Genomic DNA, 16,099 nt, shown 5'->3' on the forward strand with positions numbered 1-16,099 from the left:
GATGCAAGCTTATGGCAATGAGAAATATAGTACAGTACTGTAAATTTATTTTCTCTTCCTTATGATTTTCTAAATAGCATTTTCTTTCCTCTAACTTACTTTATTGTAAGAATAAAGTATATAATTTATGTAACACACAAAATATGTGTTAATTAAATGTTTATATTAATAAGGCTTCAGATCAACAGTAGACTATTAGTAATTACATTTTTGGAGAGCGAAAAGTTTTTGACCATGCATGACATCAGTGTCTATCCCCTACGTTTTAATGCAGTTCTCCATAACCACAGTTAACCTCTGAGCATGTATCTCTTTGGTCCATGTATAGACTTTGCTTATTTTATTTTTAGCACTATTCATACACCACTGTGCTATTTTTTATATAATTTATTGAGTCTTAAATGAATGTTTAAGAAACATCCTCACAATATGTGTATTCTATTACACCAAGTGGCTATACCGCTTGTCATTTCCATATTTATTTATATCTGGGCTTTTGAATTGCTTAAAATGTTTTGCACCACACATAATAATAAGAATGTGTTTGTGTATAAAGTTTTATACATATTTATTATTATTTCCTGAGAATACTTGACCAGGAAGTGAGTCAGTATCACAAGGGGCAGTCATATGTGGAAGACCTTTTATGCTAATTACTAATTATTTTGTACATACAAGTTACACTGCCATTAGGAATAGAAGAAAGTGTCAATTCCATTGAGCACTCTTTAAAATTATGTTCTTCTAATTTGTGAAAATTAAAATGATATCTAACTGATGCAATTTCATTTAGTTAAAAAATAATGAAGTTGAAAAGTTGAATATTTTCTCCCATTCAAGTACTAACCGGGTCTGACCCTGCTTAGCTTCCAAGATCAGACAAGATTGGGTGCATTCAGGGACTGAATATTTTCTTTCTATATTTTGATGCATAGAAGTGCTAGCCAATCCATGCAGAAGTATATATGATAATAAGTAAAAGTTTGTTTTTATAAGGGCTCCTAGCACTTTAGGAGAATGGGACAGGTTGTTGAGTAATCTCTGACTATATACTGAAGAAATTACATAAAAGATTATTAAAATATGTAGTATTTTTGTATATGGAATGTATTCAATTAAAAATGAATAATTTTGGAGACATCTCTGTGTCAATACTAATACACTATCATTTTTACAACTGTAGTGTGGAATTTCATTTGGTGGAAAGTTCATAGTTTAAGCATTTCTCTATTGTTTTACATTTGAATATTTCTACATTTTCTTGTTGCAACCAGAGCTGCAATAAATATCCTTGTGTGTGCTACTTTGTGGACATTTATAAGCATTTATTAAGGGGAAATACTGACAGACATTATTGCTTTTTCAAAGCAGAGTCACAACTTTTATGAAATAATGCCAAATTATTATCCAGAAAACCTAAAACAATTGTTTCTACCAATAATATATGAGAGATTATATTTGTTCACATCTTTACCAGTCTTGGATCTTAACACACTTTATTGTTGCTAATTAATTGGTGAAAATAAATGTATCTTTTAGGGATTTAATTTACATTCAACTAATTATTTATAAGGTTGTGAATCTTCTGATATTTATAGATTATTAATTCTTCTCCTATACGAGTACTAGTCATTTTTTGTTACATTTTCTTTTCAGTTATTTTCTTTTTGATTATTAATAATTCATTTTATAGTCAGAATATTGACCTTTTCTATCATATTTTCTCTCATGTGTTTATTTGTAATAGTCACCTTTATCAAGCTTTATGCTTTTAATTTATATGACATTTATCTTGCTTTAAAAAGCCTCTTCCTCAATTATGTATTGTTTCTAATAGTGTCATAATAGTACTGACACCAATCTTCAAATATTATACATGATTTTTAATATTAAATTACCTCAATACACTAGATTATACAGTGGTTAGCTCAAGCCACTCTATCATATAGCCTAAATCTTCCTGCTGATATAAAATGCTACCTTTATTTTATTATTAATTTTACACATATGATATGTTTGCTTCTAAAGTCTTTATTCTATACCATCAATATTTTCTGCCTTGTTAAAACATCACTACATTGTTTAAATAGATAACAGTGGAGTGTACTATGTATGTGCATATATATAATTTTTTATGGGCATGTATACATACATATCCAAGTACTATATAAAATCAGGAAATTTATATTATATTTTGGAAAATAACATCTAACAGTTTTTCTTTGTCCTTCTGCCCTAGAACAAAATTTGTTGAATGCGTAAGAAATTCACATGGTGAAAAACATGCATACAGAAGTTATATATCCTTAAAAATCTCCCTTCTGTCCCCTGCCTTTCACCTAACAGTTTCTACACTTGTAAAGGGCTACTCTCATCCTCAAAATACACAATTGCTCTTTTTATTTTGGGTGGAAGAGAGTAAAGAGAGTTGAGTTAATTCATTAGACTCCCTAGTTTACAGAATATCAAAATTTTTTATATGTACAAGATCCTTCTTTTATTTTTCAACCTTCCTTCCTTCCTTCCTTCCTTCCTTCCTTCCTTCCTTCCTTCCTTCCTTCCTTCCCTCCCTCCCTCCCTTCCTCCTTTCCTCCTTCCCTCCCTCCCTCCTTCCCTCCTTTCCTCCTTCCCTCCTTCCTCATTCCCTCCTTCCTTCCTTCTTTCCTTCCTTCCTTCCTTCCTTCCTTCCTTCCTTCCTTCCTTCCTTCCTTCCTTCCTTCCTCCCTCCCTCCCTCCCTTCTTTCCTTCCTTCCTTCCTTCTCTCTCTTCCTTTCTTCTTCCTTTCTTCTTCCTTTCTTTTCTTTTCAGAAAAGAGTTTCACATTTCTTGTCCAGGCTGGAGTGCAATGGCATAATCTCAGCTCACTTCAACCTCCACCTCCCAGGTTCAAGTGATTCTCCTGCCTCAGCCTCCTGAGTAGCATGTGCCACCATACTGGCTAATTTTGTATTTTTAGTAGAGACCAGGTTTCTCCATGTTCGTCAATCTGGTCTCCAACTCCCAAACTCAGGTGATCCGTCCACCTCAGCCTCTCAGAGCACCGGGATTACAGGGGTGAGCCATCACCCATGGCCAATTGTTTTTATTTTTATTCCACACTTTAATTTCATTCTCCAAACCACGTAGTCAACACCTCTCATGTTTAAAGTATCCTTTGCTTTGTATTTGTCTTATAAAATGGGTGTAAGGGTGTTGCTTTTTGGCTTGTCTGTTTTTTTTTTTCCATTTTTTATTTATATAAATAATAATATGGCCTATATTCTGTACTGTGTCTTACTTCTTTTCTTTTTCTTTTTTTTTTTTTTTTTTTTTGAGACAGAGTCTTGCCCTATCACCCACCTGGAGTACAGTGGCACAATCTCAGCTCACTGTAACCTTTGCCTCCCAGGTTCAAGCCATTCTCCTTCTTCAGCCTCCTGAGTAGCTGGGATTAAAGGCACACACCACTATGCCCAGCTGTTTTTTTTTTTTCTTTGTATTTTTAGTAAAGGTGGAGTTTCACCACGTTGGCCAGGCTTGTCTCGAACTTGACCTCAGGTGATCTGCACCTTGATCTCCCAAAGTGCTAGGATTACAGGCATGAGTCACCACACTTGTGTCTTACTTATTTTCTTTCAATTCTACATTTTGAAGAAATATTCTTGTTGCTTTGTACATATTTAGTCTACTGTTTTATAATCATCTATAGAAATCTATAGTTTGGCCCACCATATTTTACTTAATCCATCGTGTATGCGTTCATGTAACTTTGGTCACTTTTAGATTGGTTGGTGGCTGAGCTCAGCTAGGATACCTAGGATGGGTGGGCTTCTCTTTGTGTGTGTGTGTGTGTTTTTTTTTTTATCATCAATTATGCTATACAACATTCTTTGAAAAGTGACTGCAGTACTCTAAGAGTAAATCCCTAAGTGATCAAGTCTCTGCTTCCCTCCTGTTTGCTTATGTTCCATGGGCATAAACAGGGTCAGTGTGGGAGAGAACTACCCAAGGCATTGATACTGGCAGGTAGGATTAGTTGGAGACCACTATTATAATGATCTAGCATTTAAGGCAGTAGTTCAACTGTTCGTTTTTCTGTTTAGGTAGCTTTGTATCGGTCTCGATTTTATTGAATAGTCCATTACTTTCCACCTGCAGCCTCTGAATACGTAGTATATTTGAATGTTCTGTTTATTTCATTGGTCTTTCTCTTTCTTCATAAATAAATTATTCACTGTCTTCCTTATAGAACCTATATAATATGAATGAATATGCAGAAGAATAACTTTCCCACAGTTTTTCTTCTCAAAACTTATTGGCTCCTTTTTGGTAGGGTTTTCATAAACTTTACACTAAGTTTACCAAGTTAAACAGCATTAGTGTGTTTAGATTTTAGAATTATCCAATCTAATTGCTAAATGTTAATATTTTGAAAGAGTATGTTAAATTTATAGACTGAGTTGTAACATATTTTAAAGGAATACGATGGATTTCTACTTATTTTAGTCACGTTTAATTGTAATATAAAGAAAAATATATTTCTGTTTCAGGGTGTTTATAGATATTTTACCTTTTTAGTTGCTAATATTAGTCAGTCATTTTTCCCATTCTCTCTCAGTTAGTTTTTGTATGTATACAAATATTAATATCTGAATATTATTTTGTGCCCCTTGACATTTTGAATTATTCCATTTTAACAGTAGGTTTATAGTTGATTTTCTAGTGCTACCTGTATTCTATTTTATTATCTTTGCTCCCTCTTTGCAATTTCTAATCAGCTAAAAATCTTCATCTTTTATTGTTATAATGGTTAATATTATATTTTTAGTTCTAAAATATAATTTTGGTAATAGCCTTTGACCTGGTGAATTAGTTCACTTGGAGGTTTTCAGAATACTCGCTTCTAGAATCTGTTTGCTACTTAAATCCCTTCAGGATTTATCTTGTCTTTGATTCAAAATTTGCTATCTACAAAAAGGCTATTTCTTCTTAAATCAGTTATAGTTAAATAAAACCAACCATTAATTGAATAGGTCAAGTAAAACATAGGAGTCAAAGGCTAAAATTCTTCCAAATGTTTATTTAGAGGTAATTTGGAGACTCTAAAAGCAAAACACAACTTTGACCTTATTTTCCCTAATTTACACATAAGCAGATCCAGATAAGTTTCTAAACATATATTACAACCTATTTTATGTATATTATATAGTCTGGTAAGCAGTAATTACTCAGGCACTTTTAGTGTCTCTGAAAAAAATGTTAACGGTTTTAGGAAAATAGTACAGCAACTAGTATCTATCATGTGTGTAAACTTTACTACACGGTGATTAAAATTATGTGTATTTTACCTTTAATTAAATGTTAAGAAGCATTTTCTGAAACTTTACCAGAAGTAAAAAAATATTACCTAAATGTTCATTTTGGGTAAAAAGTTAAAAAAATTATGTTCTTCAACTTGCAAAGTTGATACAGTTTTTCTTTATCAGTTGGCTAATTATCCCAATTAGAAACTAAATATACATGTCACAATCCTCATTCCACGTAGCTCTATACATTCAGTAGCCTTGAGTTTTTCAGACTATTTAGCTAAGGAACCCTGTTCTGCATTTCATCTCCAGGTATCTCCACCTTGCCCTCCATCCCAATACTGGTTGGCTTGGAAAATGAGAGGTCTGACTGATTACAAGGAGTGGGACCAGAGTCCTAGTCCCTGCCATCAGCTCCTTGTCTGCTCATTTGCAGAGAGCAGTGGTTTCCTCAGATCAGAGTTCACAGCTTCTCACAAAGCACACATTTGCAAATAGCTCCTTTCTTCCAGGACTAGCAGGGGTAACAGCTTCATTGTTACTCTCCTCATATTACTGCACTATCCCTTGTGGTCAGTTGACACTTCTCTGCAAATAGTCACCTTATTGTGCCTGTCTTGATCTATTCCAATTAGCATTTTCCCTTTTCTTCTGGGATCTAGACCAGTATAAACTCTCTCTTCAAATGAAAGCCTAACATAACAAAAAATGTAATTTATTAGTTGAAGTCAGGATGTAGCTACATCCATCCCTTCTCCCATCTTTGAAGAGATTCCGGAAACACTCTTTGAAAGTCAGGGCATAGGAGTAGAAGCACCCTGCTGCTTGACTGTAGTCTACCTTAAGGATAGAGACCATTTATTTTCCTCCATTTCCTTCATAGTATTTTACACAGTGTATACACATAGTAGGTTATGAATAATTATTGAATTTGGTCATATGGTATCTAGAATCCAACCCATGCAAAACCTGTTTCTTCATAAAACTTTTCTTTCACTTACCATTTCTGTCTTGCATGTTTAGAATGGACACGTTGATAATATTTTTGACTGATTAATAGACCTTAAAACTGCTTTTGCTTTTTTTTTTTTTTTTTGAGAAAGTCTAACTCTTTTCTGCAGGCTGAAGTGCAGTGGCTTGATCTTGACTCACTGCAACCTCCACTTCCTGGGTTCAAGTGATCTTCCCATATCAGCATCCCAAGTAGCCAGGACTACAGGTGCATGCCACCAAACCTGGCTAACTTTTGTATTTTTAGTAGAGAGGGTGTTTCGCTGTGTTGACCAGGCTGGTCTTGAATACATGGCCTCAAGGGATCCACCTGTCCCGGCCTCCCAGTGTGCTGAGATTGCAGGCACGAGCCACAGGGCCCGGCCATGCTTTTGCCTTTGTTTCATCTGACTTTTCTGTTTCTACCTCTTTTAATTGCTTACTCTGTTTCTGCTATTCCACCTCTGAATCGATCAACTTCTACATAAAACACATCTTAATCAGAAAAATGAGTAACTTTAGGGAGGCTACTCTTTTCAGATTTTCAGGTTGTTTTTTCAATCCCAAAGTAGGAGGAAAAACCAATTATATAAAATACCACCTTAAAACATAATAGTCAGTTTTGTGTCCTAAGCTCTTAATCTCCTCAAAAAGAGGTAGAGGGCTTTAATATTTGAAATACAATCTACAATATATGTGATGCACATAGATTTTAGCAGGGCACAGTGGTTTATTTCTATAATCTCAGCACACTGTGAGGCCAAGGTGGGAGGATCCCTTGAATCCAGGAGTTCAAGGCTAGCCTTGGCAACACAGCAAGATCCATCTATACAAAATATTAGATTATCAGAGCATGCTAGTATATGCCTCTAGTCCTAGCTACTCAGAAATCTGAGACAGGGATTCCCTTGATCCCAGGAGTCAGAGGCTACAGTTACTTAAGATCAGGTCACTGTACTCCAGCCTGGGCAACAGAGTAAAAACCCTTTTCCAAAAAATAAGTAAATAAAGTCTAAAATTTAAAAATCTGACTTTGCCATATGTACCAATTACTCACTAGAAGTGATAGACCTCTATACTACAATACCAAGTTTGTTAAGCAATTAGACATTCTGAATGTTCTATAACTAAATTATGCATTTAAGTTTTGATTTTGCCTAGAACAACTAGACTCCCTACATATCAGAATAAATAAAATACTGAAAGAAAATGAGGACTTCCATATTCAGAGGCACATTCTTTAACAAAAAAATTTAAAATGAAAATTTAAGAAAGAAGTAATGTAGCAAAAATGTGTAATGTAGAATTTCTATAATGTACTTACAGAAGTACATTCTGTGCTTTGGAAACAGAAAACTTAAAAATGCTATAATTCTCAAAAACATCTAAGCATTAGGACCATTGAGAAACTGTCCTTGCTCTCATAATAAATCTTTACAAAATGTGGCAATTCTGCTTCTTTCTGCTTCTCTTCTCCCAAACCTGAATGTGACCACTCTTTATAAACAGATTTGTTTTGCCGAACTATCTATGTGATGATGTTCAGATAAAAACTAAATCCTCTAGTACTTGAGTAAAAAGAGGAAGAGCATTCCATCTTTTCTTACAAGGTTTGGTGTGTGATAATAGAAAACAACTAAATATAAATTCCTTTATATTTATTTATTCATAAATAAATGAATGATAACTCATGTCAGATTTATGGTTTACGTCCATGAAAATACTGTGTCAGCTGTAGCATAATGGAAGATGTCATTGAAACAGCATATTGTACATGTGAGTTTATATATTAATTATGCATATGGGAAAAATTATGATTATAGTATCTTAAATGTTCAGCATTTTTTACCTTTCAGTTAGAAGAGCATGACATTTATAATCCCATAAGAAAAGCTAGATATTAATAATCCTATTCACACTTATTTATTAAACATTAACCACTTCATTGTGTGTTTTGGGTTTAAGCCTTCACAAGTAAAATTCCCATCATACAATTCCTATGGCTGGTCAAAATCTGTGATTCTGGAAATTTTTTTTTCAAAGAATATGACTTGAATAATTGGGACCTCAGAACAGCTTTCAAAATGCTTTTGTTTTAGATGTGAATTGCAGCACGGTTGGTGTTTATAACAGGAGAGTGTCTGGCTAACCCATTCCTCAAATACAACCAGTCACCACTCACTAATTTTCATTTGAAACCATTAATGCGCATGCAAAGACTTGTTTTCAAATCTGAGGTGGTGTAGATGATGGTGTTTGAGGATGACGATCATATAGGAATGGAGAGGAAGCATCTAGTCCTTTCCCAGCTATTTGTATGGAGGTTGAGCCACAGTGGTTAAACACTGAAAGTCAGTAGTAAGAAGAACAGTTGAGATGATAAGCTTCAGGGACTCTGGAGACGGTTCATGCTGTGTTAAGAACCAGGAGACACAAAAATTGTTATTGTGCAAATCTTCTGGAGTTCTTTACTTATAAGCTTTAATGTATCTGGGACCATATGAGGACATTGCTCTTGGTGATGACCGTGACAAATTTACACAGGAATTGCTTGCAATCATGAGATTTCTTCAGTAGCATCTCAGGTGATTAGGAACACTACAACATGGCAAGTGCTCAAGTGACAGAGACTGAAATCCTCTTTTATGAGACTGTGTGATTGGGGACTGAGCAAAGGACATGGGAAACTATTCATTATTCAACTGCAAGAACTGCTGGTTGGCTTTTTGGGATGTGGAGACCTTCACACACTGACTCTATCAGGCTTTGTGGTGTTTCAACCATGCATCTCAAAACTGTTCTCTGTCTTCCTCTGCCAAATAATTTCCCTTACAAGTCTCCTGAATTGCCATAACATAAATGCTGACTACCACTCTCCATATCCATAGATATTGAGGTCCTAAAGTAAGCCAGAACATTTTTTTGTGACTTTTAGCTAATATTCTTGAGTAAGCCAAGGATCTATTTCAAATCTCATCATCTGTGCAGAGCTCGGGTTCACCTAGTCCACCACAGCCCCTCCTCTATGTTCTCAGTAGGTACTGAGGCAGTGCCTCTAATGAAGGTGGAGGTGGAGCGAGCTAGACTGTCTTCATTTTTAACAATGTGATGTATTTGGGGATAAACCAGTATGTGGACCAGACATTGATACTGTTGGCACAAGTGAGAGCAAGAAGAAAAACATGTATTTTTATAGCCACACTTGGGTATCACTATTTATTTTTAACACTGTGCAGATATTAGCTGCACAGAAAAATTGATAATAGGTTTGTTTTGTTTTTCTCATCCTTGGGTTATAATAATCTTTTGTCCCATAGAAAATGTTTTATGTGATTAATAATCAGAAAATAAGGCTATTCAAGTTGTAAAGGACTGGCAATTTCTATTTATTGAGAATCTACTGCGTGCCTGGTTATATGCATGCATTTACTGTCATCCTCAGAGAAGGTAGTACTTTTATCTTTTTCCTGCTGATGAGGGAATTGGAACTCCTGGAAGTCAAGGACTTTACGTAAGGTCACATTTATGTAAGGTCTATTATTTTGAAAATCTGGATCATGAAAATAAGTTAGCTTGGAATGAAAGCCCTTACTTCATCCAAAACAAATCTCTTCATATGAATCATTTCAGAATCTTAGCTTAAATCATAAAAGCAATAATTAAAGTTGAGGCTTTTATGAACTTTATAATAAACTACATTGATCAGACATTCAGAAAACGATTTGGAAATAAAAAGTTATTATAACTCTTTTCACCAAATTTGACAATCCACACAATGCTATACAGAGAGCCCATACTTTCTTAGGGCATGAATTTCCAGAAAAAGCAGTGATTTTGAGAGCAATTTTAACTCTCTTATTTCTCAATCTTCAACTTTCTGTATACATCCTGACAAATACTAGACAAACTATGTTAGACCTAATACTGTGCAGGATTTTATACTAAGCAGGCATGAAAGTTGAGAGCCTCGTAAATATTAATCAGAGACTAATGAACAGTGGGAGACTTCTGAATATCAATCTGTACTAGGGGAAATTTTGAATTAGAGACACCACTTCCTAACCAATAAATCAGTGGTGAAAAACTGCAGGCATTCTCATGCATCTGCTTATGTAGCTAGATCTCTAGCCCTAAAGGAGATACAATGCAGATGCCAAAATAGATGTAATTTTAGCCCCCCTCATGGATCTTCTGCATTTTTAAGTGGACCATTTTTTAAAATTTTAATTACTTCCAAAAGTAGCTAGATTTTATCACAGACAACTTGAGTACATTTGATAGTATCAAAGTTAAAATTGTTCAGGAGTAAAGAGAGCTTGTCTCATTCTTCCTCATTAGCATTCAGAAATCTAGCCCAAAGGGACTAGAAGACTCAAGGTTAAGAGGAGAGCTGAAATGCCAAACCTTGTTTGGCTTATTGCTTTTATTCAATGAGCCTATTACGGCTTTTCCTCTGGGCTCATGTACAATTTATAACAGAAATATATTTTTCAACATAATTCATGATTTTCAAATAATACCAATATATTTACCCACCTAAATATCCTTAACAGTGGTCCATTAACAGAAAAATATTATATTTTTGTTTATAGTAAATGGAGTTATTTTATCAGACAAATCTGAGGTTACATAGTGATACTTAAGATGTTTATAATTTTTTGCTGCAGACACAGAAATATGGGACTCAGTTGACAGTTTGAAACTTTTTTATACATTAGTACTCAGGATTTTAAAACTACACTAGGTTTATGTACAAGGCATTAATATTTAAATGAAAATATTTATAAGTAATTATCAACAGTGTGAATGTTTCTTCATACCATCATAATCAAGACTAAAGATTTATCCTGAATGGGTACGGTATGAGCTGTGTTTACTGAAAAGTCACAAACACATTTATTAAGGACAGAATAAAGAGCTAGCAAAAAAGCTACAAGTGGTGGGCATGATTCAGAGATACACTCAAAATATTATTTTCAAATATGTTGCTTTTTGCCATTTCAAATATATGGAACAAGAAACAGTTACTAAATTAGATAATAGTATAGCAGAATACTAAAATCAAGCTTTATTCACTAGCCCTGTTTCACTTTGTTATCACACAAAATGTGTAGACTCATTGGAGACAGGGAGAGTTACGTTGATCTCCAATACATTTCCAGTGTCTTGTATTTACTAATTGTTTAACAAATATTTAAGAAAGCTTTATAAATATACATTGAAAATTTTCTTTCATATAGAAGAATTTCTATTATTTCCAATGACAACAAATAGTCTCATCATAAATTTTAAATATAGTTCAAATGATAATATGGTTTGTCAACCACATTTAATGTAAGAAGAATGGAAGCAATTACAATTTTATGTCTATTTTTGTAAAGCATCTGTGCTTAGGCACTCTCTTTCTTCTGCAATTGCACAACAGGACTGATTTTTGAGAATATTTATTTTTCTATGATATTTGATACCTAAGTTCATGTATATTTTTGAGCTTGCTACATGCTTACATTTGAAATTTTAAGGAGATATTACCCTGATTGCACCATATTTTGTACTATTTGTGGAAATGGTCATTTTATTTTTACATAAATAAAACTATGTGTGATAATTAGCATAAAGATAATTACAAAGGTGATGATAACATAATTGGCTATCTTTAGAGTTTTTGTTTTGCTTTATCTTAATACTTATAGTAAGGTCATTTCATTGTTTTACTTATGAACATAGGGAATAGAAAAATATTTCTCTTGTTTTTATTTTTATGAGCTTTTAGAACTATTAGGAGGTGACTTAATCAATATTATTAATTCAAACATAAATAAAAGTCCTTTACAATTCCATTGACCAAATCCACTTTGGATATAATTTTGTTTAATAGTTTCTATTTCATTGTGTCTTGTTTAACTTATTTTTGCTAGAAAGCTGCTTGTGTTCTAGGTGAGTTTAAAACTATATTTATACTTGCACAGGTATCTCTATTCATTATTAGCCAACATTTAGTGCAAATGCTTTGAAAAGTACTGCAATAATCTAAGACCAACAAAGCAAACAAACAAAAATTGTTTAATTGGCTTTAATACAAAAATAAAGTTATTCATTATTCATTATAGGATAACAAATAAAATGCAAGCATATCTTTAAAAATAACAATATAAACATGGAAAGGTTGAAAAATGTTCTCCTTAACTTTATCTAAATAATCATGAGTGTCGCACTTATTTGATGGTCAAAACACAATATAATAAGTAAATCAAATAAATGAAACTGATATATATTCAAGCCTTTTACACTTTCTGGGTTGTCAGTAGTTAACCAAGTTTATTTAAGATCAGATGGTTTACAGAATTTTGAAATAATGTATACTTCTTCCCCTCTATGTTAAAATTTGTTGCTGCAATTAACTAGATGTATTGCTTTTAATTATCTTTCTTTCTACATCATGAGTTATGATGATTTGGATGTAATGAAAGAATGACCTAGAGAAAGAAGGAGAGTGGCACAAGCTAAAGATTAATTCTAGCACAATTGTAACACAAATTGCTGCTTTGCCTGAGAATTAGAGCCTGGGCTTGTGATGGAACTTTCTACCTGTATATAGTTTTTTCTTAAGGCAAAAACTCGATTGTTTTTCCTGTCTAACTCAGATTTTTATTTTTTTCAGATTTGGATTTATTCTTCATAAAGATGAAGCTGCACTACAAAAAATTGATCTTGAAACCATGTCGTACATCAAGACAATTAACTTGAAGGACTATAAGTGTGTTCCTCAGTCACTGGCTTATACGCACATGGGAGGCTACTACTTCATTGGCTGCAAACCTGACAGCACTGGGGCAGTTCCCTCCCAGGTCATGGTGGACGGTGTAACTGACTCAGTCATTGGGTTTAATAGTGATGTGACGGGCACTCCATATGTTTCTCCAGATGGCCACTACCTTGTCAGCATTAATGACGTGAAAGGTCTTGTAAGGGTTCAATATATAACCATCAGAGGAGAAATACAGGAGGCTTTTGTTATTCACACAAATCTGCACATATCTGATCTAGCATTTCAGCCATCCTTTACCGAAGCCCACCAATATAACATCTATGGTAGTTCAAGCACACAAACTGATGTGCTTTTTGTAGAGCTCTCTTCTGGGAAGGTCAAGATGATAAAGAGTCTCAAGGAACCACTCAAGGCAGAAGAATGGCCGTGGAACAAGAAAAACAGGCAAATCCAGGACAGTGGCTTGTTCGGTCAATACCTGATGACACCTTCCAAGGACTCTCTCTTTATACTAGATGGACGACTCAATAAATTAAACTGTGAGATCACTGAAGTTGAGAAAGGAAATACAGTCATTTGGGTTGGAGATGCCTAAAAGCCCTATGATACAATTATTGAATGAAGAGTTTTACAATACATTGCACTTAATCCATTGTTTAACAACTTTGCAAGTTTATATCCTAGCCAAACAAAATTTACTTGGTTGGTCTAAATAAAATAAATTGTTTTTGACTAAGACATACACAATTATTAATATTGGTTAATTAGAAATCTTTACCACAATATTTAATGAGAAATCATGAGTCACAAGAATCAAATGTGTAATTATGCTTTAAACAATAAAATAGGATTTAAATCATTTAAAAAACTAAACTGCAGGGAATTTCAGATGACTTAAGCATTATTTCATTTTGAGGGTAGTTTATTTTTTTTCTCTGTCCTTTTGGTATGATTAAACAAGAAATAAAAGGTGTTGTGGAACCTTAAAATTCTTAATTCAAAACATTCGGTCCTGTCCACTGTTTATAATATTTTGTGCCTTGAAGGGAATGTCAAAGGAGGAAAAAGAAGACTAAAGCCTGCATACTAAATGCCCTCATAACTATAAATCTCTTGTTGTTAGAAAACATCTCTTGCGCCAAATCCTGCTTTCAGTCTTCTGTCTAATCCTCAATGAAATATCAGTTGAAGGCATACGTTGGCCTTAGGTTGTATACAGGTATCAATCTCTACTTGACATTTACTGTATAATCTGCAGCATGCTATAGAAGATGGGGAGGAAGGGAGAAAAAATAATTACAATCAAAATATTTGCAATCTACTCATTTTGCTATCAATCACTAGAGTGCATTATATTTTTAATGCAAGTTTGTCTGGGATGTCAACTGCCTACAGATGTTTATTACTAGCAGAATAGACTCTTTCTTAATAGATAGTTACTTTCATGTAGCCCAATATTGCATCATCAGGAGCTTTCAGTTCAAAAAAAGAAATATTTACCTTGGTCTGCTAAAGTAAATCATATAAGGGAAATTAAAATCTAGGAAAAGAAAACTGGCAATAGAATTGATGAGGTATTAGTGGCTTAGAAGAATTAGTAATATAAGTTGGGAATAAAGGGGTAGCCCCACAATGGTAAGTAAAATACACTTCTTCATTGATTTTGCTATTTAAATATAATGTATCAAAAACCTTTATTCCAAATAACTTCCCCAAATGATTTCTTTAATTCATGTATGTAATCCTAAAAGCACCTTCTCACTATGTGCTATAATTTGAAACCTAACTAATCCTCCTACTGAGACACTGTAGAGAAGTAAAAATCGTTGCTTCTCTTCTGATTTAAGAGGAAATGAGAAGGCCAGCAGAAGTAGATTAAAGCTAGAGAGGTAGTTTATTGAAATAAGCAGATAATTATCCAGGCTTAAAGTAATAGCTTACATGTTTTGAAAATCTTCATACCTATTTTTGTTTTTCTTGTTGCAAAAATGTTCATGGGCTGTTGAAATGACCTCCGTTTACTTAAGATAATCCAGTAAGGTCTTTTTTAAATACACAAATTTTACTCAAGTTTAAATTGTGTAAAACTGCTTAGAAACCTGAAATTTTATAGTGTGTAATATCTTATGTGTATATAGCATCCTGAGCTGTGTGATACAGTGGATTTCTTCTTAGCAGAAACATTATGCAAGGTAGATTTAATAAACAACAAAAATCAGCTTATGTTTCTACTTATTGAATCTGCTTTACTTTTTAGCAGTTTTCTTCCTTGTGAACATGAATCATATAAAATGTCTGTGACTTAATGATTTAATATAAGTCTGTCGCATACATTCCTCTTTTGTAGCTTACATCATGTGGATGCTCTGTCTGTAGACATTGCTTGATAAAAGGAGAATAAACCTCTTACATTTTAACCCTTGAGAGTTCAGTCAGTGATTTAATATGCATAACATTTTTTTAAAATTCTCCCAATGCTTCAGATATAGTGTAGTACTCGGCATTATTCTTAAAGTGATGAGATCAGGTGAAGGTAAGGTAAACTGAGATCAATCAAGGAAGAAGAAGTTAGTTTGTCTTTTTATATGAAATCTAAATTGAATATCCCTTGATTTTTCAATGTTTACAACAAGGCATATATTCATAACATGATGTCTATTTCTACAGAATCTCTTCTTTTGTTGTGTATTCATGAAAATATTGAACTGGAATATCAAAATTATACTCAGAAGAAAATGCTTTTCTTTCCATGACCTTACAGCATTAATCATACAAATATTGAGTCACTTTTTAAAATACTAATATTTGTGAGCTTTAAAAACATCAGATGAACATTTATGCTACAGTTACATCAGAAGTAGATATTTCTTTCTTCAAAGACAGAGTAAAAGGTTGAGTAAGTAATAGCATGCAGTGTATGATTCTATGCACACCCTGATTAAAGCGTACTGTAAAGAGTCTTATCAGCACTAATGTGGGTGTATGTAAAAAGTGAAAGTGAAGAAAAACTAGGATAAATTTATGAGTAAACTGCCTTAAAAAGAAGCTATAACCC

General features: G+C 33.5%; 1 protein-coding gene across 8 annotated transcripts in view; it reads left to right on the top strand.

Moving 5' to 3' along the window:
* FSTL5 (follistatin like 5) overlaps positions 1-15,461 on the top strand; it is an 848,028-nt gene extending 832,567 nt beyond the window's left edge. For all 8 annotated transcript variants that reach the window (XM_002745278.7, XM_008992524.5, XM_008992523.5 and 5 more), the window contains one exon: positions 12,937-15,461. In XM_002745278.7, the coding sequence (XP_002745324.3) occupies positions 12,937-13,639 (703 nt within the window). In that variant the 3' untranslated portion in view covers positions 13,640-15,461. The remainder of the gene's footprint in view (positions 1-12,936) is intronic.
* The last annotated feature ends 638 nt before the right edge of the window (positions 15,462-16,099 follow it).

This window comes from Callithrix jacchus, chromosome 3 (genome assembly GCF_049354715.1).
Source record: "Callithrix jacchus isolate 240 chromosome 3, calJac240_pri, whole genome shotgun sequence".
In the NCBI taxonomy this organism is placed as follows: Eukaryota; Metazoa; Chordata; class Mammalia; order Primates; family Cebidae; genus Callithrix; species Callithrix jacchus.